The sequence below is a fragment of the Parambassis ranga genome, chromosome 1, assembly GCF_900634625.1.
Source record: "Parambassis ranga chromosome 1, fParRan2.1, whole genome shotgun sequence".
Lineage (NCBI taxonomy): Eukaryota > Metazoa > Chordata > Actinopteri > Ambassidae > Parambassis > Parambassis ranga.
The window spans coordinates 619,745-647,716 of record NC_041022.1 but is presented as its reverse complement, the minus strand read 5'-3'; the positions used below and the strand labels follow the sequence as shown (position 1 = coordinate 647,716).

The window sequence follows — 27,972 nt, the reverse complement described above, 5'->3', positions numbered from 1 at the left end:
AGCACGTGACTTGCGGCACTCGTGAGCCACAACAACAGACAGTTAGCAGGCTAACTTCTCGGCGAACCTGCGTGTTTTGTTCGCTTTTTGTAGTTTGTGCTGACTTGCTTTTGAAAATGAGGCTGCACCGTCTCGTCGCGGCTTTGTGTCTTGGTGTAGGTGTAATGGCTGGAAAATATTCCCGAGAATTGAATGAGCCTAAACCGAGCGGCGGTGATGGACAGACGGTGGAGTTCAGGATAGCTAAGCTGAACCAGGTGTGGGAGAAAGCTAAAAGGGTAAGTTAAAGTAAAGGGTTTATTGATGCGGCAAACAGCTGTCAGTAGAAATAAGGCTTCACAATACTTGTGTGAGGTCACAGGGGGTGCAGGGAGACATTATCCTCGGTGATTGGTGGCACCTGTACCTGGATAACCATGAGGCTGCAGCCCTGGTTCTATGGAACTAATATCATCGCTGTCCTTTCTTTACTTTGACACATTCTTCTATGCAAATGTTCTCCCTTATTTCCCTCTTTAAGAGGACAGACTCCATCCCTGTTGAAGCTTTGACTGATGGCTATAATATCTCACCCTGGTACAAAGACTCGTATCAGGCCCTGTCGATGACATCTCAGTCACCTTACTGTAGCCAGGAGATTGTGCTGCTTGTGCTGATGAGCTCATCACTCATATTTTTATGACTTCATAGATCTGGTGACTGGATAACGAGCCTGATATCATCTTGTCCTTTTGCTTTAATAGATGCAGCTGTCCCCAGTCCGCCAGGCTGAGCTGCACAGTGACCTGAAGATCCAAGAGAAGGACGAGCTGCAGTGGAAGAAGATGAAGGTGGAGGGGCTGGATGAGACCGGAGAGAAAGAGGCCCAACTCAGACGCAACTTCAACGGTGAGACAGACTCTGGATCAAACTGTTGGTCTGAATCAGCCTGGAGAGCTACTCATGTACATTTTAGGGCATTTTGGTTCCTTCGTCTAGTAGATGGGAAACACTGATGGTCCAGCCAGCCAGGAATCCAACAGGGGGCTGTCTTACCAGGCGTGTTTGCTCTCTAACCGCTTGGCCTTGCTATCAGGTTGCACCATACTTAACATACTTTAATTCAATGAATACATTGTTCTCTGGGCTCATGGATAGTTTACAAGACTCAAGTAATGGCTCACTGTCATTCTGTTCAGGGTTAGACTGACATGATAACATGATAAAAACCGGACCATGGCTTTTGTGAACTATTCCGCCTCTATTGTTCAGCATGTACTTTAACTGTGATGAATGGAGCAGCCATGTGGACTGACTGTCCGCTCGGTGTGTTTGAATGAGGTGCATCATGATGAAAGCCTGGAGCTTTGTGTATGAGAGTATGAAGAGATCTGCACCTCAGCACCTGCAGGTTGGTCTGGTTAGCATTCTGATACACTGATAGCCTGTGGTCACTTCCTCCCCCGGACGTCTCTCCTTCCTCACTCCCCAGTGATGCAGTGACCTTCCTGCTCCAGGCAGAGCCGCAGAGTCACTCTCTGCTCCATTAATGGCTGAATATAGATTCAAATGCAGACCTCAAGTCACTTTTCCCTGCTGGGTCATGTTCTTCTCCTTGAATTAGAATAATTGGGCTCCTTGTTTAACTTCTCACAGTGCTTTTGTTCCTCATACAATCTGTTTGATTTGCCAGGAGACATGTTCTAACGCCGTTCCTGTTGTAAATTGGTCAATCTGGGAACATAAGTGAAGTTCACTCCTTGTGCTCATCATAGATTACCTGCATCAGCAGCCTTGGCCGTAAACTTGTACAAGCCCAGCAGTTCCACAGAGATTGACTGCAACTCATTGAACCATGTTTATGAGGATTTTTAACTCCACTGAGAGATGGACACACTCCTAATGAAGTATTGGTAGTTAATAAGTGACACTGATGGGTCGCTACAATGCTCAGATGGTGCTGAATCAGCTGCTGCAATAACTGTTTACTAGAGCAGAATAACGAGGGCAGAGCTTCTTCAGAGCAAAGTCCAGCTCTGTGTGATGCTCAGAACTCAGCTTCACACAGTATTCACCAGATTAAAGTGGCAACATTGAGAGATGCCTTTATTAAATGTTGCCTTTAAGTTATTTTCTCAGTGTTTTTTTTAATATTTTATCTGGAAGGACCCCTGTGGAGATGAGTGAGCATCCTCCTCCTCCATCATTCATTTTTAAATGTCATGAGCAGCATGACAAGAAGCACATACGTGTCACCTCCTGTGTGCTGCTTAATGTCAGACACACAGAGAAGCTAGTTGGTGATGCCGCTCCAGAACCGTTACATTAGAAGCCCTACATATCCTGCCCTGCCTCAACACTAAAACACACAGGCTATACTAAACCTCCTAAATAAAACGGCACCAAAAAAGATGCAGTTTATTAAAACATCAGCTTTTTGTGACATGATGTTTGACTGTAGATGTAAACATAAATATTGTTTTATTTATTTTTATTTTACATAACGTTTAACAGGTTATGTTAAAAAGTGCTGCTTTGTGCAATGAGGCTTTTATAGTGAATGTGTTCCTGTCAGGAGCCTTAGAGACGGTTACATGATGGATGTGTGTGTCTCCTCCTCTAACAGCCCTGCTGTCACTCCTCAGAGGCTCACGTCTTGTTCGTTCACCTCAGCGCTGGTTTTAATCTAATACTTGTGTTTCGCAGTAATCTTGGCCAAATATGGGATGGATGGGAAAAGGGACACGCGGCCGCTGGAGAGCAACTCACTGAAAGACCATGACACCAAAGAAGGAGACATGTTCGATGATCCCAGGCTGGACAAACTCTGGAATAAGGTCTGTGTGCAGAAAGACGAGTAAAATATCATTTGATGTTTTTTTTGTAGTGTTGTCGTTGTGTTTGTGCCGTTCCTGTTTGTTTTTAAAACCCGTCTCAGATTAAATAAGTGTAAACTTCATGTTAGCTAAAGGTCTCGCTCAGCTTCTAATAAAAACAGTTCAGGTGCAGCAAACATTTCACCAGCTGACGGGTTTCTGAGGTTGAAGTTAAAAGGTTCTCTTCCAGCACATGTAGTCTTTGATTACTGTGGAAACATTTTCCAAAGCTTGTTGTTTGCTTGATCTTTGTCTAGCTGCTCTCCTGCACATAAAGCATACAGTAGCTCCAGACTTGTATCACTCTAATTATAGCATTAAAATTGCAGCGCTCGGTCCTCTGCTGCCTTTGAGACTAACTCCTCTCTCTGTCTGACAACCAGGCTAAGAACTCAGGAAAGTTCTCAAACGAGGAACTGACGAGCCTGAAAAGGGAGTTCCAGCACCACAAAGACAAGGTCCACGAGTACAACATCCTCATGGACACTGTCAGCAGGACTGAAGGTGAGCTATAGTCCAATAGTGATGCTTTGAGGATGCTCTTCCTGCCGCCTTTGCTCTTTGTTCAGTCATGGGCTGTGTTCCAAATCACTCCCCAATCATTCAAGTGAGAAATGACAGACCCCATACACGGCCCTCAGTGTATCCCACAATGCATCTTGAAAAGTAGTGTCCATCCGATGGTCACTACTTTTAGCGATATGTCCCATCATGCATTGCGCAGACCGGCGAAGAGAACGGGAACAGAAGTTACGTCACTGAGTGAGTGATTTCGAACACAGCCTCAGTCACAGTCATGGGCGTGCCTCCTGTCGATGGTTTGATGCAGCACGTCCCACCATGCTGGCGGACCCCCCTGTGTGGGGAGTTCAAGGCTGTGCAGTAGCACACTTGAGTCACACGCCTGTTTGGGACTGATCATACACACTATACCTCCATGTTTTCTTTTATATCCAATACTTTACAACATGATTTTGATACTGAGAACAAGCAAAGGTGGCACAGTGAGGGAGACTTGGCAGCATGAATGCAGAGCTCTGTGTGTGGAAGTGGGCTTTATTTTCAGTGTTACTGGAGGATGAGTTTTAAGCTTTAAGCCCTGTTCTCCTGTCTGTTGGTGTGCGGCTCACGCAGCTTTCATCGGTTCTCTTCACCGCCTTTACTCCCCTCATACATTTGTATACAGGTGTAGTTATAGCTCTATACACATTCAAATTAAACTATAAATATATGAGGCCTGTCAGGTTCAAACACTTCAGTCTCCCCTTGTTTGGCTGCTTTATACATCTCAAGTGCTCTTTGTTTGTTTGTTCCTCCTCCTGATCATGTACAGCAGGTACGAGGCTGCACATGTTACCGCCCCGCCGCTCACTGCTCTATCAGCGCCTGTCACATCACATCACGCTGTGAGTTTTAAGCAGAGCTGACAGGCCCCACTGTGTTTCAGATAGACGTGGGGAGGACAGGCGTCTCCTTCATGCGGGGACTGACACTTTGCAGCTGTTTTATGCCAGAACTTTTTCATTTCTACCAAACAAGCCGGGGGTATTTTTCTGCTTGTCTGATGCATTTAAATATTGAGCCAATCACATGTTGCCTTGTGGGGAGTCTCTGTGCACCCCCACAAAAACACACCACCACCTTCACCGCCTCCCTTCAAGGCCTGTCTGGGTTCCCGTTTTTTGTTTTTTTTTTAACTCTTTCTTTTGCTCTAAATGTCAGCTGTTATTATTCAGTCCGTGTGGTGCACGTGGCCTTCATCTGATGTTTTCTTAGATATGACATCTCATAACCTCGTCACTAAGAGTCGGCTTCTGAGGCCCTAATGGAAAAATAATGTATGAAGATAAACCCGGTCATAAAGATGTTACAGGTCATTTTATGGCTGCGACTAAATGCTCCTTATTAAATGCTGCCTCTCTTTTATTGCTTTATTCTGCTCTTCCATCCATTTTCTTTCTCATTTACTCTCTTGTAATGCACCTAACTACATTTGAGTCCTACCCTGCTCTGATCACCTTCCTCTCCTCTCATTATCTTTGTCTCAACAGAAATTCACAAGAACGTGATCTCCCCCTTGGAGGGCGACGCCAAAGAACATGTGCTGCAGCAGAAGCACACCGAGCTGAAGGACAAAATGAGGAACCTCAACCAGGGGTTCGAGCGCCTCCGCAAGCTCAGCCACGAGGGCTTCACTGAAGACAGCGGTGAGAGAGAAAACACACTTCCACACGCTGCGTTCATCTCATCAGCATCAGTCGTAATCATAACAACACACTGCGGTGTCGTGGTGGGCGATCATTTAAAGGAAAGGTAGCTCACATTCATCCAGAGAGGGAGACTGGTTAGTCCTCGTGCTTCATTCTCTCATGGCTGTTTTTGGTGAGTGGACTGTGGGGTTTATGTGAGGTCTCTGGTTTCAGTGGGAGCCTGTTGGGAGGTTTATATGAAGGCGATGTGCCCTGAGCTGATTCATAATGATTCCTCTTCGTCGCTCCTCCTCATTCACTCGGGTTGTTTCTTGCTAAACCTCTTGCTCTTATCCTCCCTTCACCTGCTTTTTCTTCCGGTTTGTTATACTTATGGAAAGAATTAATGACAGCACTTCCAGCTCTTTTCTTCGTTCATATTTTCTAATACAAAATGATTGAGCGTCTAGAGTCCTGTTGTTGCGATGGCGTCGAAATAACTGCCCCCCCTGAGCTCCCCCCTCTCTGTATTATTGTCGTGGCTCCAAACTGTCTCCCTGGATTATTTATCTCTTCATCGTCCTGTCTGTGTCTTCTCTGCCCCTGTAGAGTTTCGGGAGCCTCGTGTGATTGAACTGTGGGAGGCTGCAAAGAGAGGCAACCTCAGCACGGACGAGCTGGATTCTCTCAAGGTAAATCCCTTGTGACACTGTTGTGGACCCATCTTTGTCTAGACCAAACTTTCTGTGTTGTCAGAAAGTTTGGTGAGTGCTGCAGTCCAACTTGGAGTTCAACTTTTACATCAAGTGCTCTGTTGGTGGTTTTAATGGAAGTATTTGCATTGTGCTCAGAAGCTAAGTAGTACTTGAGTACAGTGAGCCAGGGACATTTAAAAGTCCTTCACTCTCCTCTGTCTTGCTCCTTTCACCCTTTGTCCTATGTGCAGATGAATACAGTGAATAACTTCATTTCATTTTTCTCACTGGTTTTCCTCTGTGACATTTCCTTTCTAGTTGCCACTTGAGATGTGTATCAGCTCCCCTGTGCAGCTGCGCATGTAATTGAAGATGAGGTGACCTTACAGGCCTCTCTCTGTTTTGTTTATTTAGGAGGAGCTGCGTCACTTTGAGACCAAGGTGGAGAAGCACAGTCACTACCAGGAGCAGCTGGAGCTCTCGCACCAGAAGCTGCGTCACGTGGAGGCTTTAGGAGACAAAGATCACATCAAGAAGAACCAGGAGAAGTACAACATGCTCGCTGAGAAGACCAGGGACATGGGCTACAAGGTAAGAAGCTTTGAAAGCTTTAGCTCTGCAGCAGAACTAAAAGAATGATGGAATAGAGTCCACAGGAAAGTAAAGTAGTCTCATATATGCAGAAGGAACAAACAGTGTTTACACTATAAATACTATATTAATAGTTGAACGCAGCACTGAGGATGTTAGAGAGCCACAAACCTACCAGATCTTTGGCGATGATGTAAACACTGCACATATGGCCAGGTGTTTTCAGAAAGACTTTGATCAGAAACTTGTATTAACCATTAAAACAGCCTCTGGTGTTTCACTGTGAAATGATCCATGTGCATCCTTCACTGTTTCAGATGAAGAAACACATGCAGGACCTGTCCAACAAGATCTCCCGTCAGGGACTCGAGCACAACGAGCTCTGAGCGGCTCGATCGTCGTCACCACTTCAGTGAAGGTTGGATGAACTAAAAGTTTCCTTTACAGCCACACACACAACATACAGCGTGTTCCTCCATTCCCTTTAAACTACTGTAGAAAACAATCAGTGTTTTCCATGGAAGATTTTCTACTTTTATAGTGTGATAAATGAAGACTGAGTGATTTGGTTTTTTGTACATACTCTGCATTTCTTGTAAAATAAGTGAATTCCTAAAAGATGAATGGATTAAATGATCAGCTAAGGGTAACGTAAGATGGAATGGTTTCATATTTATACAACTAATGACAGGCTGGTGTGGAAAACTCTGCCTGGTCCTCTCCTTGCAGAGTCCCTGTTGACCAAATGATGGGCTGAGCTATGGACTGACAGCGAGTCCACACCGGTCTGTCGTTAGCTGCTGGAAACGTCAAGCGTTGATCAGTATTAATGTGATTTGAAGCACAGAAATCCAGAAACCTGAAAATGAAACGGCAATCTTTTAATATTGAGATACAAGTGCCAGTAAGATACATACAATAGTGGTTTAAAAATATAGATTATAATATAAAGCAGTTCATATTTACAAGTCGTTGAATAGGCTTTTTTCGTAAAATGTCCTAACTCATCCTCGTGTGTCGCCTCCTCCTCAGAGAATCTTAGAAATACATTTGTGTCAAATATTGGACAATTTGTCCTGATGATTGTAGGAGGGAGGTGAGGAATTGAAACCCACAGGGTGCTCTGGCATTCATCAGCGGCTGCCCTCTGACAGACCAGAAGCAGAGGCATTGATTACACAGATGAATAACGTTACTGCTGATCACTCGGTCATATCCTGCCCAGGCCACATGGGCCTGGATTCATGTAATACGCACCTAGGATAATATAAGTCTAAGCTGCTTATTTCAGTCCAATGCTCTTCTGATGTGATGTGGAATGATAGCCCGGCAGGTCCTGGCTCTAAGCAGTCGATTGTAAGGTGTCGGTGCAGCGAGGAGAGCTTGAGATGGAGATGTGGTTTAGTCGATGCACAAATAGTCTGAAAGAAGTGAATCCACCTCAAAGAGGTTCCAGCTTAGCGAATTGATTCCAAGCAAAGCCGCTTCTAATTAAGGCCATCTATTACAGCGAAACATGTCTGGGGGAAAGAACAGGAAAGCTGCACATGAGACCTCACAGACATCTTTGTGTTACTCTCAGTGGAATGGATTGTTCTGTGGAACCTTCACTGTGTCGAAGTACACGACGGCATGTTTAGCTTATTTAGAGTGAAGGAGAGGAAACTACTGTGAAGTGTCGAGTCCGCGGCTGCAGCGTCACTTCGGTGGCCCTCGCCGCCTGCTCTCCAGCTGAGTCAGTCTGTCCTCCCTGCCCCGAACATGCTCCGCCCCCACTCTCTGAGCCGTTTCCATGGCAGCCATGTCGAGGTGGGCGTACCTGCTAGAGCCCTCGTCTGGGTGTGGGAGCATAAAAAGACTGTGTCATAGTAATAACTTCACTGTAATATGTTAACATGCAGCTTCATACGTTTTCTGAAATATTTAAAGCAGCTGTTTCATGTGTTAATGCAAACATTCTAATGTCTGATGCTCACCTGAAAACCATGAGTTTTGTTGTAAATTGCCTCATTTTCACAGAAAATAAACTGATGTCCAGTGTTCATCACTAAACTGTGTCCTTTGTACTGAGTGCGACACACACACACACACACACACACACACACACACACACACACACACACACACACACACACACACACACACACACACACACACACACACACACACACACACACACACACAGACAGACAGACAGACACACACACAGACACACACACACACACACACACACACAGACAGACAGACACACACACACACACACACGGTGCAGTGTATTCTAAGTGGATATGCAGAGCGTTACCTCTCACTGTGCTGGGGGGTCTGCGGCCTGCAGCAGATCTGGTGTCCTGCAGGTCCAGCTCTGTGTAGAGCAGCTCTCTGGTTTTAGCTGGTTGGAGGCGAATGGGGATGTTGACATAATTAACGGTGCTCTCCCTGTGAGGCCTGGTGTCCAGGGATGCAGATGGAGGAGTTTCATGGGGAGACTGGAACATCCCTGAAGGCAGAAATCAAGAAGATTGATTTAAGACCAGCAGGATGAACGGCTAATAGGAGCACATCGATTGAGAGAGCCCACCTTTTATTAGTTACAAATGAATTCTTACCACAAGCTGATGTCGATCTGAGCATGCTCAGTGTGACAGGAAGAGGTGGAGGAGAAGAGGGTGGCAGGAATGACAACCTTCTTGGACCGGCCAGCTTAGAAGCAGCATCCTCACGGTCACTGTGTTCCTCTCTCACACAGAGAGCTGCATCCGGGAACAAAGATTCGGGACATTGACATGATGCAGCCAGAGGTGATTGTTTGTGCCCTGAAGTAAGTGAGGTGTTGTAACAGGGGTTGAAGTACAACCCCAGTTAAATGCACATGCATCAATGTGAGCCTTAACTACTTGAGATGAAAGAACTTAGTGGCCGTCATGGCATTATTTATGTATTTATATAAATTACACTAATACAGAGAGCTGGAGCCTACGCCAGCTGTCAGTGGAGGACAGGCAGGGTACACCCTGGACAGGTTACCAGTCTATTGCAGCTGTTACTCAGTATATACGTCAGTAAATCGAGTAATATTTTTTAACATTAATATTGGATAAAAAGCACAGAAGTGTACAGTAAATAACTTGATTAATACAGCACATCAAGCAACAAGTTGCATTCACAAACTCACCTTGTGCAGCTGCTGACTGTGACCGGCCTGGCGACGCAGTCTAGAAAATAAAAAGGTTATTTATTTTAAAAAAAAGACATTTGTCTGCTTATATAAGAATGAAGCACATTTATATAAGTACAAACTGTTGTGTCGAGGGTTGTTCAGTCTTAAACGATAATTCTCCTGGAACAGGCAGATAACATCTTACCTGATTCAAGCCTCTGTTCCTCGCTGACCTCCACCACTCTGGTGTAATGTAGTTGTCTAAACCATGACTGCACTGGGTGGGGGAGACGACAGGAGTTATAGTTAAGGGCAGGTTTAATCGTCTAAGCTGGTAACAGCATTTCAGGGTGCTGTGAAATGAGACATGTACTACGGCTTTTACATAAATTGAAAAGAAAGTGAAGGAAAATAAGTGGCAGACCGGAGACAAAAGGCTGGCTGGACATTAGACGTTAGTCTGACAGCAGGCTCCCATTGAACATGTATTCCTTCCTACTGCAGTTGATCTGTCACAGTTTGCTTGAACAGATATAATCCCACTTGTGCACTCAGGCGTCGTCTCATTACCAAACACTGAGCGTGCACTGAACTGCTGACAGGGGAAGAATGACAAAGAAAACTCATTTGTGTTTCATGCAGCAGGATTCTCCACTCTGAGGGTTTCTGTCAGTTTCATCACTACTTATTAACTTTCTCAGTCCCTCTGTCTCCTCAGCATACACATGCTGTATAATGAACACACACTCCTACACGAGCTGTCAGAAATCACGCGACATGCTGTTTCCTCTTGCTCTGATGATAATTTCTCTGCTACAAGGGGGAAGCACTTTTCACAAACCATCAGAAACATAATTAGACACATCGTGGGAAGTCAGTTCTGAGAGGGGCTCAGGTTTCAGGCAAAAGTATCAGGAAGGGAAAACACCGGCTTCACACAGACCCATCAGAGACCCACAAGGATTTATTTTTTGATGCTGTACTAGCATCGCGGCAGGTGGTACCATCACCTCATAGTGAGGTGGACCTGTCCTCCGTTTGAATCTTCTATCTAACCCGTGTGTGTTTAGACCAAAGACATCCAAAGTCATTTGACAGAAGTGCCCATATGGACAGAGAAAGTGGGGAAACCTGCTGAGTGCAGGATGGCGCCACACTGTAGCAGAAAATGAGCTGCTGATGCATGCTCTCAGAACGCCGATTTCAACACAACAACTTCTTCTCTTGAAACCCGGTGGTGCGTTGTTAAAGAAACGAGGGATATTTTACAAAAAACTGAGTCTGTTCTGCTTTTCTGAGACCACCTCTGCTTCCCATTCAGCTGTGTGTGCAGGTTCCTAATGATCCTCCGAGCCAATGACTATAAATTACAATTACAAAGGCAGCCGCCTAAGTGAGTCATTAGCTCACCAGCAAGAAGCTGTGTGTGTGTGTGTGTGTGTGTGTGTGTGTGTGTGTGTGTGTGTGTGTGTGTGTGTGTGTGTGTGTGTGTGTGTGTGTGTGTGTGTGTGTGTGAAGAGGCCAGATAATTGCTGCTTCAACTGCTGCTGCATCGGACACAAACACAGCAGAATTATGTAAGAGGAGACTCTAACAGACGGCTACTGATACACCGACAGAACAGCTGTAGTTCTAAAATCAGCCACTAACACCACCTAGCTAACAAAATGGTGTTTGGAGACTTTGGTCCACTGATGAAATGATGTTCAAGTCGTGGAATTTATGGCGTCAGAGACAGGAGCTGGTATCTGTGGCCTGTTCCAGCACATCAGAAGCTCGTTTCATCATCCAGGAGCTCTCTATCTGGCAGAGACAGAAGGCGGGGCTAATGTTCACATGAACATAAGGGAGCTGAATATGTGTCAGAAGGAATGAGTGGTGCCTGACCTCTGAAGCATCTGCTATATGAAGGACCTGTCCTTGATGTTCAGACTGTGTCTGACTTCACAGAAGTGTGAGGTCGCTGCACAGAAAGCACCGTCTGCAGGATTGACGTCTAACAAAAGAGTCTTGCAAGAGTCAAGAAAGAAGATTTGGGAAATCTCCATAGATACTGGAACCACCAGCAGAGCGGAGTCTAACAGTGCTAAATATCTGACAGCAGGTGTGAACTCCTCAGTCTCCCTTGTTCTCACTCTGCTTCTTTCTGTATCCCTCCACACCGAAGCACAGCTCTACTGAGCATCAGAGATATTTACATAAGATCCCATTTATGAGCATTAGAGCAGAAAAACACTATTGTGGGCCTAATAAATGCTAGCAGACAAATTATGGAGATTAGCTCCAGCGGGAGCTGCGAGACTGATTAGCATGATGATTTGTAAACATTTTGTTTCGTGCCGTTCGTTAATGGAAACGTCAGTGTGGAAACAGGAAAAGAAGAAAGAGAATAAGACTGCTACCTGTGTTTCTCTGGACGTGGACCTCCCCTCACCGTCCACAGAGGGCGCCATCTCACTGCCCCAGGAGAAGGAGCGTTGCATCATGGCCTGATGCTGGGATGCCGTTAGTCCTCTGGGGCTTTTACTCAGGTCTTGCCCCTGACCACCACCACCTCCGTCCCCACTGCTCCGGTTGTCCCTGCCCAGCTCAGGTTGGGCTTCCCGTGCAGGTGGTTCTCTCAGGGTCAGGGCCTGGAGCAGACTTCTGGGTGTATCATACCGGAATCTGAGCAGGCTGGGGATCTGGTACTCCTCACTGTGTCTACGAGATGAACGAGATATGGATCTGGAGGCACAGGAGCAGGAAGAGGAGGCTCTGGAAGAGCTGTGCTCGGGGATAAGTATGGGCTGAAGTGGAGAAGCAGAAGATGTGTGAGGAGCTGTAAGAGGTAGAGTGGAAGGTGGAGCAGGCAGCAGGCTGGTCGCAGAGCCGAACTCCTCCCCTCCTCCCTGGCTGGCCATGTCCAGACTCCCTGAGGAATAGCTCCCTGAGTAAGAAGACTGACTGCCTGTCGCTATCCCAATTCCACTGTCTAACGAGCTTTGACGCCCACTGTCATGGAGGCCGCGAGGATGAAGCTGCGCAGAGGACGGGCGGCTCCCGGAGCCTCCCATCACAGCAGCATAGAGCCGGTCATCTGAGCTGGTTAAGGCCTTTGGCGTGGAAGACCTGGACGCCGTCTCATTGGACAGATGTGGTCTAGCTAATGGCTCCACCCAAAACGGAAGTCTGCTTCCATAACTCGCGTCAGATTGACTGGAGGAGGAGCTGGAGACGCTGCTGTGGTCGTCCCCGGCAACAGACATGCTACAGCTGTAAGTGGAGGCTACAGAGGACAGAAAGACACGAAGTTGATTTATTAACCAGCCGTGTACACTATAGAGAATTTCATTAACTATACAGAAATCATGTCTTTAATTTTATTGATGACCGGTGAATTCAGTTTTCATTCCACTGTTCTCATTGATACAGTTCTAGCAGAAATCATTAACCCTCCAAAAGGAATCATGGGACTTCAGACTACACCGAGCTTCATATTCCTAACACACACCAAATATGACAAAACTGTATCAGAGGGGCAGCCAGTGCAGTCACACAGGGAGCAGAAGGCCCTGAGTGCAGCGCTGATGAGTTGATTCTATGTAACATGCAGGGTGGTTGATACCTGTGCTGCTGGCGAGGCTGCACTGAGACAACAGGCTGAGCCGTTTCTCCAGCTCTAACGTCTCCTGGTTCATTCGCTCCTCTGCTGAGGCTGCATCAGCACTGGGGTCCACTGTGTCTACACAGCAGAGACACAAACACACAAAACACAGTATTATCACAGCGTGCTTTACTTCATGTGAATGCTGATGAAAAATGAAAAATAATAATAATAATCTTCTTTTAAAGCAATGACGGTACAAAGAGATCCACCATCCCACAGCCTGTCCCTAACCCCATGGTGCACCTTTTACTCAGGGTATATGCAGGAATCCTGAGGGTCATTTTAAAGACTAAAACCTTTTTTAAGACCTTTTTAAGACTAAAACTTTCAAAAATATTTTAAGACCCCATCGCCCCCTTTAAGCTGCTGTTAGGAACACATCTAACAGCTGTAGTTTGCAATTTAACAGAAATGAGGTCAGCTGAATACAGTAAACTTAACGTAGGTATATTGGTTCCCTTCAGGCAGTTTTCAAATTAGTAGTAATTTGAAATTAACTAAATAATAATTAAGTAAATGAGTAATTAATAGGTCGCTAAATCCAGAGCTAGTGGAAGTGTGCGGTCGCCTGTCTTTGACTCGTTTATAGGAGTTTCTGTGCGGTGAAGCCGTGTGTGGCGTGTGAGCCTGTTGAGTTGTGTGGGTCTCACTCTCAATGCGTGAGCGGGGAGGAGAAAACTCAAGAGGCAACGTAACGCTGAACACATAGACCCGCCTCTCATGGTTGGCAACAAACACTGCACTGTGGTTATCAGACGGAGACAGCGAATAAACACGCACTGGCATGTTTTACTACATTTATTTCAGGAACCCGACTCCACAGAAAATCCAGTCTGTCACCTGTGACCCAAACACCGACAATGTTTCAGAGCTCCCCCAAAGGTCTCAAAGTTTGTCCTTTTCAGGGGAACAAGAACTTATTACATCATGATCAAAATTTTGGACGTGTGCCTACGCCACCGCCACATTGTGAAGAGGAATATTCATGGATACTTTCTGGAGTCAAAGCTTGAATCACAATAAAATTTAATACCTCATGAAATTGGGATTAAGACTTTTCAATACTTTTTAAGGGCCTTAATTTATCAACATTTAATACTTTTTAAGACCCCGCGGACACCCTGTTACTGTATAAGATACTATATAACACTAGATGACGTGACCTTTTTAAGGAAGTGAAAATGGCTTTTAGAAATACCAAACTGTTTTGTAACTTGATTCAAAGAGTCACATTAAGGCTGAAGCTTCATCAGCCTGCTGTTCCATATGTGTGTCTCCAACCAGTTCTTTCCCAGAGGACATTACAGTCGCTTCAACTGTCTGTCAGTGCATCAAATTAGTGTCAAATCTTGCCAATTATACACCTAATGCCTGCTATATATACATACTGCAGAGGCGAGTGAGTGTAAGGTCAGAGGGAGACATGCCTTCTGTGGTGTGTGTCTGTGTGTGTCAGTGTGTGTCTGTGTGTGTCAGTGTGTGTCTGTGTGTGTCTGTGTGTGTCTGTGTGTGTCTGTGTGTGCCAGTGTGCACAGTGGGTCAGGGTGTTTGTGTGTATAGGTGTCAACAACCTAACCCCTGGATCTCTGCCTCTGGACAGCAGCAGCAGCAGCTAATGTGCAGATGCCAAGTTTCTTCACTACGCTATGTGAAGCGTCAGCTAACATTTGCTAGCATAGCTAGGCTACTTTAAATATAGCTCCTTCACGGTCCTGACTGCGGTGGGGTTACAGTGGGCCCCAGAGCACGCTGACGCAGGCTTTGGCTCAGACTGGATTACATGCAGCCGAGAAGAAGCAGCTAAAATGTTTTGCTGTTGTGTGCTGGGGCAGCAGACTGAGAGCAACAACTAGCTCATCAGAAGATCAGAAGGGCCGGTGAGGTTGTGGTGGTGGAGCTGGACTCCTCGACAGCAGGGTCAGACAGGAGGATGCTGTCTAAGCTGTGGGGGCAGGAGGACTTTCAGTGTCAGACTGATCCCTCCAAAATCCACCACTGAGATCAGACAACTGAGTCAACACATTGTCTTTTTAATCATATGTTCTTATAATGCTAATATATTTTATATTATATATGACTTCCCTTATTTGACATTTTATTATACATGGAGCATGGATCTGGAACGTGAACAATTTCCCCCTGGTTTTGGGGAGGGGCGGTTTCCGAGCTATTATGAAGTTGTCGGATCCTTGGAATGTGTCCTGTTCAACTTTTCCTCTGTCCAACTGTCAATAGGCTCCTGAAGCAGAGGCCTGTGAAATTAGCGGTATGCTACCGCAGCACACCAGTCACACACAAAGGCATGACCCTTTAATCTACAGCGTGACCCTGCAGGAGTTAAAGCCATGCGTTGTTTCCGTTAGCATGGCGCCTGACGCAAATGCTGAACATGTGCACTTAACAGGCAGTAAAAGCTTATAATGGTCACAAAGTCACATACCAATGTGACTGATAGAAATGTGGCTTCACCCCCTGTTAGTGCGGTATCAGTCTGTACTTCTATCCTTATTTTAACACGTTTTATCCCATTTTGAGTGCGGTTGTGGTGCGGGTACCTGGTAGGCTGGGTCGTAGGCCATGCGGGGCCCTGCTGGGGGTGATGCCCCTGACGATGCAGTCAAAAAGGAAACTTATCTGCTCTCCTTCTGAACAGGACAAGAAGAAAACGCCTGCCCCTGGAACATGGACAAGAAAGACAAGTTTAAGTTGTGAGATGTTACAATAAAAAAAGAGAAATAGAAATAGTCAAAGGAACAGTTCAGTGCAGGCTGACACAGTGGTTAAAACACAGTAAAATCAGGCATTTACAGCCAAACGATATTCACTGACATTCAGACAGCGGCTGTAGAGTCAGGGCTCTTCTCTGGACCAGCAACAACCTTATTTGCTAAAGGTTACATCAAATGTCAATCAACTCCCAGCTCCCAGTCTTTATCAGGCCCACACAGAGGGAGGCAGCAGCACAAACACAAGACCAGAAAAATACAACATGAAAAACATCAAAATCTCCCACTGCAGGTACATTTACAAGGACATCTACAAAGCCCTTTGTTTTTAAAGTAGCTGCTGATATAAATGAACCACAGAGAACGTAGAGCAGAAGATTGTTCAGGTCTCCAAATATATCTCCAAGCATCTCATTCTAAAACACTGCGTGTTTCTAAAAGACATAATATATTTATTGCTGTTAAAATATGTTGTAGCTTCAAATTCAAAACATGACTTTACCACATGAGGGCAATGAATGCACTGGACCTATTAGCCTCATTAGCTGTTGGAATCAGTAAAACAGCTTGAGATCAAAACATCAGAATTTCACATAGAGAGGAGCTGAACTAGAGCTCAATAATACTGACTGTGACACCGGCTGAAGCTCTGATCATGTTTCATATACTCTGTATAAAAGGCATGACCTGCATCCACAGTATTAAATGAAGAATTAGTTTATGGAGGGCTGGCTGATCACGTAGATCATTTTTTAAACAGATCATCGCTGTCAAAGGTCGATCGCCGAGCTCCATCTTAGTTAAGATGAAATCCACATTAGTGAATGACTATAAAAAGCCTAAAGTAATTTCTTCTCAGACAGTGCTGACTTGCACTTTTATGACTAATCTTTAGGAGTTATTAATCCCAAACCCCGATTAGACCATATAAATGTCTCTGTGCCCTTTGCTAGTTTGCCAACATACAGTAAATGAACTCTTATCTGTGGTTATTATTATTCTTATAAAGAAGTAAGATAATGAGACAAAAAATAGTTCTTCTGCATAAGAGATCATTTTAAAATTGATTTTTTTAAGCATAACTATTTATACTGAATACACACAGAAGCAGCCAAATGTCTGTGTGCGTGGGAACAGTGTGAAAGCTTCTATTGTCTACACACTAATAGAAGTTCAAGGTGTCCGGTAATCAATCAAAACCTGTCTTATAGACGTTTCACTACTTCACCATACTCCTGATGACAGGTGGAGCATCGAAGACGTTTTACCCTCAGTGGATCATCGACACCTCAACATGCTGGATGTAACAACCAGACACGGTGTGATGACAGGGAACTGAACTAGAAAGAATAACAACACTTGAGGGCAAAAGGTGCTGTACAACGCTTTAAAGTGCACAATGAATACCACTCAGGAAAAAAACTCCCTCACACGTGCATCAACATACTCTGAGAGGCGGCGTGCGTTGATACCCGCTGAGGGACATGGAAAGATTGCTGAGACTGCATGTCAGCTTAAAATCGCTTTTATCTACATCACAGGGCTCGCTTGCCATCCAAACTCTGCAGAGGATCATTTGTTACTGGGTCTGCATGTGCCAGCTATGGACGGTGTGTGTGAGTTAGTGTGCAGGGTCTACATGAGCACGTGTAGGCCTGTAAAGCCAGGAAATATTGGTCCAGCTAAGACACAGGCTCTGCTCCAAATATCATTGATTACAGAACACAGTGGCCTCATTATCACATCTAATAGAAGCTGGACCTCTGATATCACACTGTACTGATGGAGATTGTACACAGACATCCATAAGAACCCCAGCTCAAGAGATTACTGCCGACTGCAGTAAAAGATTTTGCACCGCAAGACTGCTCGCTGTCCCAAAGGAGTGCTTGGATGGGCTGTCGAGTGTGTGTGTGTGTGTGTGTGTCCTCATTGGTAAAAAAAAGCTTGTCATGTCACTGCGGTGTACGTCTTCAAACTGACGCCGCTGACGTTCAAACTGCAGCTGCAGCAGAAAGCCCTGCGTACGGCAGCATTAGATGACAGAAAATCCTGTTTACTGGTTTATTCAAGCAAAAACAGGCCTCAGGGGAAATCTGGCAGCTGAGAGGGTCAAAAGAGACAATGCTCAGAACTGTAAACCAATTATCTGTTTCTACTAGCAGATTTATTCCACATCATTTGCACTGATGATGACCTAATAATCTACCGAGGAGCTCAGAAAGAGGAGCATGAAGAAAATAAGACCGAAGACTGAAAAGGGAAACGATGCCAACAGGAAAAGAAGTGATGAACGTTTACTTTTCTCTGCTTATGCTACGAGTATAGAGCTTATTTGTAATACCCTGTTTACACTCATATTAGCACATTAGCACATAACTAGCCTGGCCTTTCAAACCACAAACACCATGAAACAGGTCTGGAACTGTTCCACTTGACATAAACCATATCACACCAATCTGAAGTGTATCCATATCGGGCCGGGCTTTCTGTGATGACCTGCTGCTTGCCTCGTTCAAAAATATCTGCAGAATTTCTACTTACACCTTGAATTTACAGTTAAGTCATTCACCAGCATACACGAGTCTGGTCGTCACTCTGTTTAAGTCCCGAGCTTCAGTTTTCTGATTGGTTGTATCTGATTGCTTACAGAGGGAGTCCATCATGTGTCCATTGGTACTGGAATCCACCGAGACCAGACCGAGTCTTTGTAAAGAACAGAAAAAGAATTAGGATGGCTTCTGAGAGGGGAGGAGTGAACGCTGACTGTTAATAGCCAGGTGCCCAAGGGTCTCAGTCAGATTCTGATCAGCATGTAAGGGGGTCAGGACTGGCATCACTTTAATAAATTACCCTCTGAAAACAGACAAAGAAGATGGCAATTCTTGATTGATTCGTGTTATGACTCTGCAAAAGGAACTTCATATTCCACACTGCAAGGACAGCTTTCACTATGATTAATGTGGCAACATGACTGAAGAACAAGCAGCATTAAGTGAATCTACAGCTTCCATGTGCTTCTTTGACACAAATAATCCAAAGAGACATGCTAGAAAACCATGAAGACCTCTAAAGGTAGGGGAGGAGAGTTTAAACTCAGTGAGAGTCAGCCAGATTTAAAGTAAACACACGCCCCTTTCTCTCGGAGCTCACCATGAAGCCACGCCTCCAATCACATGGACGCCATCACCTGAAGACGAGCTGCGGTCTGTGGCTTCGGCCATCATGCACGTACCTCTCTGGTGCACAGAGCAGGAAGAGAGTGACAACCAGCCAATACTCCTACAGGGTCCACCCGGAGGATTGATGATGTTTTTATGTTTTATAGCTTCAGATGATTCATATTCTTCGTTTTAAAGAGAAACTGCCGAACTAATCGGACTGTAAAGAGAAGTTACACTGATTTAACACAAAGTGCATCAGAAGGAAACCTCCTACCCGACCTTTAAACTACAACTAAACCTCAACTGTTGATCAGCAGAGGATCTCACTGCTCCAAAACAAGCGCAGCACTAATATTTGCTGCTAATTCATTAGCTACATTGCACAACTCGAGAGAGGAACACTCCCACTTCCTGTTCAGAGCATGTGGAGCTCACAGTAAAGTATCTGGAAGGCTGTGCGGACGGTTGAATTTCTTCGCTCCATAAAACTACTGCTTAGTGCTGGAATGTGTCACATGTACTCACCAACGACAAATAAACATGTAAAAATGTAAGCTAACACGCTGCTTTACCTTGCACTTACGCAAGGAATGTTACTTGCAGATTCTCACGTCTCTCTCTTTCCTTCACTCTCCTGCTCCTGATGTCACGCCAAGAGTCTCTCTCTGCTGCCCCCAGTGCCTGCTGGGTAATGTTGATGAGGTGAGGGGCAAAGACTGGGATTGGCTTCGTGTCCACTACAGAGTGAGGCCGATATTTATAGATGTAACTCATCAGAAAGCTGAAACCAGAGCTCGTAGAGCTCATGGTTATTCTTGTACACACACACACGCAAAAAGACTGACATCGAAAAAGAAGGAACAGGAACTCCGATACTTTTTAGAATCACCCGAATCTACAAAAGGGTGCTCACGCTGGCTAGAAATACACTATAATACTGTCTGAATGAAAACACAGCAGCTGTTCATGATAAACTGTACATACTGTCCCATTACACACACACACACACACACACACACACACACACACACCCCTGCCCAAAAACATAAAGCTGCCTCTCATTCCTTACATTCATGCCCACATCAACTGGACATTCTAAAGACACTTAAACCCTGGCAACCATGCAAACACACACATACATGCATCATCATTTGGTGGGCAGGTGTGCAGCGTGCAGGGTTCCAAAACTGAAAGTCCTTTCAGACATGGATACAGTTACCCTATAAACGCTTGTTTTTACCATTGATCACAGTTCTATTAACATGTGAGCACTACAAACTCTCAGCAACCTATAGCGTCAGTAAATCCCTCTCAGCAGATGATTAGACTTTGTTCTTGGGGTTAAAAGTTCAACAGGCAATTGAAACATTGACTCTGACTGAGCAGCTGTTATTTCTGAGGAATAAACTGTGTTGTTTGTGTAACATCACTGATTTCTTTACTAAGAAGCTGTGTAATAAGCAGGTTAGGGTTCAGCTAGCTGAGAATTATTGCAAAAATAACCACTTCAGGAGGTTATTTCTTGACTGCTTATGACGCATTATCTCTTGCTCATCCTGCTAACTAGCACAAAATCTGTGTAATGCCAGACTGTGTGAATTTAGCCGGCAGTAGTCTGGAGGATTTACAGTGTTTAATTGATGCTGATGCTGTAGCTGTTGGACCAGTTGGTTAGACACTACCAGCAGTAATGCGAGAATCACTCTGATCGGCTAAGGTTAGTCAGAGACGACTGAGAAAGAAGTGCTGAAGAGAAGGTCAAGGTCTTACAGAGGTCTGAGGCAGAAACATTTGTGACTATACAGCTGCATCAAGGAGAACACATGAGTGAACACCTGCACTGTCTACCTACATTCTACAGACCACTTCTGTTTCCATTCACCCAGTTAAAGTCAGACTGCTGACTAACAGCCTCTTCTGCTGCAAAATATAAACATGTTATTAGACGCAAACAAAACCCTACGAGCATGACAAACTGCAACCTTTCCTGGACACGTGTGACCATTTCAGTTTCACAAACTTTACCATTTGACAAACTAATTCGTCTGCTATAACCGCAGACATGAAGTTATGAGTATGTGTGCGCTGCAGCAGTATGGATGAGACCAAACAACCTAGAGCAGGCTACGTAAACGATGCAGCTTTAAGGCTCCGTGTGCACTCCTGCGACCAAAAATGCTTCAGAAAGTGTGTGTTTGAACCCTGCTTCCTGTACACACACTGCATAAACCCAGATGACCGACTCCACTGACCGCCACAACACCACGACACTCCATCCCTTACTGGCGCCAAGGTGCCACCACAACCTGCTACCTGGCCTGTAAAAAACACTGTATCTGTATCAGCTGACCCATATTCTCCTCTTTATTGATAAGGACAAATGTAAAGAAACATTGGAAGAAAGGAATATCAAACATTTCTTCACAATAACTTTGCTAATTAGCTGCCTGTAACTTTCTCAGTCCATCTGTTACTTACAGTATCCACAGCGCGTCCCGCCTTCAAACACGAAGCCATTGGGCACAGCACCATATCGCCGCAGTGCTGACAACTTCCAGTGGCCAATCACGACTGGAGGGAGGCCTCTGGTAAGGACCAGCAGGTTGTTGCACAGGTGGAGGGAGGCGGGGCCGCTTTCTAGTTTGGTACCTGGTTCGACACCGACATTGAACCTGTGGACTGAAGGAGAAAGAGAGGAATGAAAAAGGTTGAAAAACACGAGCGGCATGTGTGAGTTTCATTCTCTTATAAAGTCAACAACTTGCAGACAACTGAAGCATTGATCAAAAAAGGACATTAATAACCTCATCAATACAAACAGACCCACACACACAAATGCATGAACACATGCTGTGTTAATGATGATTTAGCAGTTCTTTGTCATCACTCGGTGTCTACAGATGGCACTTACACAGTGCCAAGGTCTGTTTGTGCCTCTCACAGCCTATACTGTACACTGTACTCTGCCATATATAGTATACAAGAATGTATATACAGTATGTATGTATGTATGGCTTTACAGCATAACATGAGACTGTAGAGCTCCACGTGGGTGCAGTTCCCCCATATGTAGCCGAGAGCTGGAACATCATCACAGAGGGCTTACTAACCTCAAGCAAAGAGAGGAAAAGAAAGAAAAGATGTAAGTGTGCCTTAAGGTTTAAGAACAAAATAAATCGATGCAGTTTACACAAAAGTTAAATCAAGATGAAGTGATTTCTGCATTTGGCTACAGATTAGCTTTAAAACAAGACCTCACAAAAACTGCAGGCGTGAAATAGACTTTTGTTTGCAGGAAACAGAAATAAATGCATGAATACCTTTTCTAGGTCAGCACAAGGTGGTAGTGGATATATTTAAAAGAATTCTGCTGCACAGTTTCACTGGTTTAACTGACATCCATAGATTCTTAGAGGCTGGTTTAGAAAACAACATGCAGCTCTACAGATTGTATTTTAATAATCAGACAGACCCAGAAAGCAGAGTTATTGTTATTGCACTGAACATTCAGTAATTAGAGCTGGAAGGCAAACGGCCAGAACATCTGCACTTTGTGGATTTTAGGAGAGATAAGTTAAAGCAAGAACAGGATGCTCCTGAAACATTAAAATGAAGGAAGAGGGCCTGAAAAAGTCCTGCAGCTGACATTTCCTGAAAGGAAGAATTACTTATTTATTCAGTACTGGCAGTTAAGCTGGCATTTTGGCTTGTGGTGTTTAGTTACTAAACAGCACAAAGGGAACATTTCTCAGTAAAATCAGTTAACAGAGGACGGTTCGGCAGGAGGAACAAGTTACTGCTGAATATTTTAAATTAGAATGTTTAACAGGCGAACTTCAAATTAGCAGTTTAGCTATAATAAGATAAGGTAAGATAAGATAAGATAAGATAAGATAAGATAAGATAAGATAAGATAAGATAAGAAGAATTCAGTGTTACAGCAGCTACAGCACACGTAAGAAGAAACACAATATAGAAAATAGAACACAAGGTGAATGAATGCCTGGTTAAACACCAGACTAAAGTGATCAAAATCAAAGCAAGAAAAAGGAACAGAACTAACCAAGCTAGTTAAATACTACAAAAATAAACCCCTCTTCCTCTCCCCCTCGGTTAACTCCTGCACACTTGATAAATATTTAAATGCATTATTGAAATTGGCAACTCAAGTGCCACCTCTCACATCTCCAGCTTTATAGTCCTATCACGCTGCTCTTGCAATCGTTGAAATGTACAGTTTGAAATATTGCCCAAACGCTGACATGCTGCCTGCTCTGGGTTACGGTGCACTGCTGGAACACTACCCCGAAACACAAGCCTGCACACACAGCTGTGCATCCTCTGATCACTTGATTGACTGTGGGAAGTGTAATGTCATAAATCTAGAAGTGTTTTACACTGGTACAGTATGTCTGATCATGGCATGAAGTATATATTGACACTGATGAACACTTCTGAACGTGCATCGTTTTGTGTTTTACTTTCCACTCAACAGAAAGCTGTGAAGGTTTTGCAGAGAAAGGCCAGAGTGAGGAAAGACTGATGGGATCTGTTCCATGGACTGTGTCTTCTTAACCTTTACAAGAGTGGACACTTCCACACATCACTGCTCTAACACGTGGAGGTCTGTGAAGGATGAGACAGAAACAATAATCAAACTATCACTGCAGGTGCTGATGTCTGCTTCTTACACACTATGTCCTCATGGTGCTTAATGATTGTCACCACATGGAACCTTCGTCACCTCTGCTGTGGAAGGTCTTCCTCACAGCTGCTTCCTGCCGCCGCGCTTTGAAGCAACACTATGGAGGGTTTGGAGACACTGGTGCAGAGTCCCCCAACAACACGATGGAGGCTGTTATCTGCTGCAACTGTCGGAAATATGTTGACTAGCAGCTTCCGACACCGGCAGACTCCTTCGAACCTGGAGCTGTGTGCTCAAACGTCACCATCGGAAGTATCGTCAATTAGCTAGCTAGCGTGTTAGCTTTTAGCTAGCAAACAACTTCACTTCACGTCCGACAGTAACCGCGCCAGGTCACCGCCAGTCCGGCCTCGCTCCTCGGCTTTCATCGAGCCTTGTTCGAGCTCTGGCTCCATCACGCTCCTTTTAGTTTTTGGGTCCTTTCCTAAATGTTTGTGTTCGAGCTCTGCGTCCACCACCTGCAGGGTGTGCGCATGCTCAGTAGTCCTTCCGAGCTTGGCTCTGGCCGCGGGTTCGGTTTGGTTCTAAATAAATGACCGAGTGGATTTAAAACACGCTCCTCACGCTTTTCAGCACTTTCTTCGGTTTATTCGTAAATCAGTCATGACTTTGAACTTTGCTGCCAAGTCTGTTTGCGGATGTGACGTATACCGGAAGTTTTTAGGGAGCCTACAGGAACCCACCTGAACCCCAAAGTACAGTATGTTAAAATGTCTCTGGAGAATCTATCATCAAAGACCATGCCCAGACCACCGACCTTCTCCCAGGCTGTAGCGGATGCGGGCATCCCAGGCCAGCAGGGCGTCTCGGCTGGTGAAGCCCAGAACCAGTGTGTGTGCCAGGCAAAGGATGGAAAGACTGTAGCACACTCCATCGTACCCGGGCCCTGGCTCCACACCACAGATCCCCTGACCGGGACATTAAAAGAAAATCAGGTTACCAACACATCCTGATTCCTGCTGTCCGGTCAGACTGAGGCCCAGTACATGAAGCTCGGACGTGACGTGATCTCAAACACCAGTGGACGGAGAAAGTCTCACTGAGATCAAGTCACATACAAGAGACATGTGGTCGGCCTACATGAATGTTCCTAATACGTCAGTGCACCTTTAGTTTAACAACAACAGACAGAAACTCAGTGTTACTGCTGAGTGAGATCAGCAGCTGCAGAAGCACCGAGCTGAACGTACCTCCAGCGTCACGCTGAGCCTCTCCTTGTGGCCGCTGCTCTTCTCCTTACTCTTCCCCTTCTTCTTCTCCTTATACACCAGTAATGACAGACAGTCTGAGACACACACACACACACACACACACACACACAGTGTTTAACAGCAGAATAACAGAAGTGTCACTTTTTCTAATAGCCCTGCATGCCTCTGTGTCTATACGGCACAGCTGTCATAACAAACTCTAAAACAATGAACTGATCCACTGGCACAGCTGATAATGAAAGTCAAGCCACAAATACACACAGACACACACACACATATTGACACACACACACACACACACTCACACACAGACACACTCACAGACACACACACACACACATATTGACACACACACACACACACACTCACACACAGACACACTCACAGACACACACACACATATTGACACACACACACACACACACTCACACACAGACACACTCACAGACACACACACACACACATATTGACACACACACACACACACACACACATATTGACACACACACACACACACACTCACACACAGACACACTCACAGACACACACACACACACATATTGACACACACACACACACACATATTGACACACACACACACACACACACACACACTCTCACTCTCATATTGACACACACACACACACACTCTCACACACACACAGACACACACACACACACACACAGCATTGCTCTCAGCACTCTTGCCAGTTTCTTCAAGGACGCAGCAGTGGCCTCCAGGCCATATGTTTTTGTCCGCTGAGAGGCTCGGTGTCTCGGTGTCTCGGTGTCTCAGTGTCTCATGTCCTCACAGCATCTCAAATAGATCTGTATTCAGATTTTAAACTGCACCCTGCTCTCTGCCAAGACTCCAGACAGGACCCGCAGCACAGTCACAGTTCATGTCTTCGCCCAGAAAGCTTTTCAATCATTAACTGTATGAATGCAGGATGTGATTTTTCTGGGACAGGCAAAGCCCGTGTTCTGTCCACACCTTCTAACTCTAAAACTCTTTCAGTTCATTCACTTAAATAACTCCTCTCTTGCGCAACATCCGCACGGGTTGACGCGCGCTGCGCTCTGTGGCGCACAGCCAAGAAGCCAACTGGCAAGTGGCGACGAGTTAAACTGCAGAAAGTGAGAGGAGATTAGAAGGTGGCGCACACGACTGAGGAGCCGGCTCTAAATGTGGAAATCTACAAGAGCTGGAAGAATAAGAACCAGAAGCGGTCTGACACGTACCTGCGACCGGAGAGGGCTTCCGAAGCACGACCCAGCGCGTCTTCCACTGCGGAGTTTAGAAAGAACAGTAAGTCACAGCACGCGGTGCCCTGGTGGACCCGGGGCTGTGGGGGGTCATGGAAAGTTGGAACAAAGAGTTAAGTTGAGAAATTCACCTTTTTCCCATCTCTGAACTTGACTTGTCCCTCCGCGACAACTGTCTCCGTCATCTTCTGTCATGGTTCCCGAGCCGCTGTGAGGTTTGGGGGGGGGGGGCACTTTTCAAAATAGCCTTTACAGCAGACTGCACCCCCCCCCCTCCCCCCTCCCCCTTGGACACGTCCAGCCCCCCTGGAGGGGTGAGTACAGGTGTCAGCGCGCGTCACGTGCTTATTGTTTACAGAGCAGCTGATTTGATTAAAGCGCGTCACTCGTTCCTTCATGAACTTCCCCTCAGCCGGTGTTAGACAGGGACTCACGGTACTTTGGTGCTGATCAGCAGAGACTCAGCTCTGTCTGAGCTAATCCAGATTAATAATCTGTGAGACTGGCATGTTGTTCAATGGGGGGTCAGCACGGTGTTTTCTTCCTGCCATGTTTTCATTCTTGAATAAAAAGCTCTTGTTCATTCAGATTTCACAGTAGTTACAGAGTTTACCAGCTGAATGGAACAGCTGCTCAAAGTCAAAGTGCCAAAACATTTATGTCTGACTGAATCTCTATTGTCTTAGCTCCAAATGTTTCCTTAAAAACACTCAGTCACTCTCCACCTCCATGACCTTTCTGTTTCTGTTCTCAAGAGTTCTGTGAAGTCTGACAGAACCTTGAAGACATTGTCTAAACAGGCTTTATGGTAATGTAGGACGACACGTTTTCAGACCTCGACCCATAAACATCCAAACACATGCGGCGGTGCTTCCTTTAAACCCTGAACCTACGTTTAAACACAGAAGTGAGATTCTCTGTCCTAATTCCAAACTGTCACCCACTCTGGATTATTATTCATCCACTTCAATGTTGCCTCCTGTAAACACTGGTACAGGTGTTGTTTATTAATACAGTTCATGATGAATTCACATGTTCCTGAGCTGATGTTCCTGAGCTGAATCCTTCAAATATTCTTCATCAGTTTCTAAACTCATGTTATTCCAACAATAAAAACAGATCAGAATTGACACAGAATCAGTTCAAGTTAACTCCGTATGGGTCTTTTCCCATAAGCCAGCGGTGCAGAGCTGGGGGGGGGCTGACCTGCCTGCCAACAGCACACTGATCTGTTTGTCCTTGTTTAGATTATTTCATGGTGTGAATCTGATCCTGATGCAGCTCGGGCTCTGTGATCAGCTCTTGGGCAGATCACTCCCCTGCTATGGCGGCATGCTGATGCACCCTGGGGCAAGGCGGTGAACTGTAACTCGCCGACTGGGGGCACAGATCCTTGATGTGACCTTGCTGGTACTTTAAACTGCAAACTAACTAAGGAACCTGCTGCCTGGATACCCCCGGAGGTTGGATGAATCAGATGCCACTATCCACTGAGGATGGTGTTTGCTTGTGGTGCACATGAAGCCAAGGCTCCATGTTCCAGCTCCATCACTTTAAATAATAATAAATAACACACTGTGACAGGTCTTATTGTTTTAGTCAACCCCTTCACATATTGGCATTGAAAATGATGAATGTACATTTCTCAGAATATCTTCAAATATAGAAGTAATCCCTCCACTGCTGCACAGGCCTGTACACTCTGAGGTTACATATGGGAGTGGGACACAGCTTTGATTACTCTGCCCTTGTCCAGCGCCCCTC

The 27,972-nt window shown here is 45.3% G+C and overlaps 2 protein-coding genes across 8 annotated transcripts; one reads left to right on the top strand and one right to left on the bottom strand.

The window, feature by feature from the left end:
• lrpap1 (low density lipoprotein receptor-related protein associated protein 1) lies at nt 1–7,240 on the top strand. Its single transcript, XM_028417894.1, has 8 exons — nt 1–278; nt 744–888; nt 2,686–2,816; nt 3,239–3,359; nt 4,907–5,062; nt 5,654–5,736; nt 6,154–6,330; nt 6,648–7,240. Exons 1-8 carry the CDS (start codon nt 117–119, stop codon nt 6,714–6,716), a joined length of 1,044 nt encoding a protein of 347 aa, XP_028273695.1. The 5' UTR covers nt 1–116; the 3' UTR covers nt 6,717–7,240.
• LOC114443620 (protein Dok-7-like) lies at nt 7,193–26,461 on the bottom strand. Of its 7 annotated transcripts, none has more exons than XM_028417857.1 (16): nt 26,340–26,401; nt 26,185–26,230; nt 25,628–26,070; nt 24,922–25,016; nt 23,771–24,639; nt 23,508–23,652; nt 22,047–22,131; nt 21,505–21,705; nt 15,692–15,811; nt 13,095–13,211; nt 11,890–12,755; nt 9,693–9,764; nt 9,503–9,542; nt 8,937–9,080; nt 8,633–8,827; nt 7,193–8,165 (listed from the first exon to the last, which is right to left on the bottom strand). In XM_028417857.1, the coding sequence occupies exons 7-16, from the start codon at nt 22,054–22,056 to the stop codon at nt 8,029–8,031; spliced, it is 1,902 nt and encodes a 633-aa protein (XP_028273658.1). In that variant the 5' UTR covers nt 22,057–22,131; nt 23,508–23,652; nt 23,771–24,639; nt 24,922–25,016; nt 25,628–26,070; nt 26,185–26,230; nt 26,340–26,401; the 3' UTR covers nt 7,193–8,028. The 7 variants fall into 7 exon arrangements, with proteins under 7 accessions (XP_028273658.1, XP_028273667.1, XP_028273630.1 ...); XM_028417866.1 differs by having other exon boundaries at nt 23,520–23,652; XM_028417829.1 differs by lacking the exons at nt 22,047–22,131; nt 23,508–23,652; nt 25,628–26,070 and having other exon boundaries at nt 24,489–24,639; nt 26,340–26,447.
• Nucleotides 26,462–27,972: the final 1,511 nt, after the last annotated feature.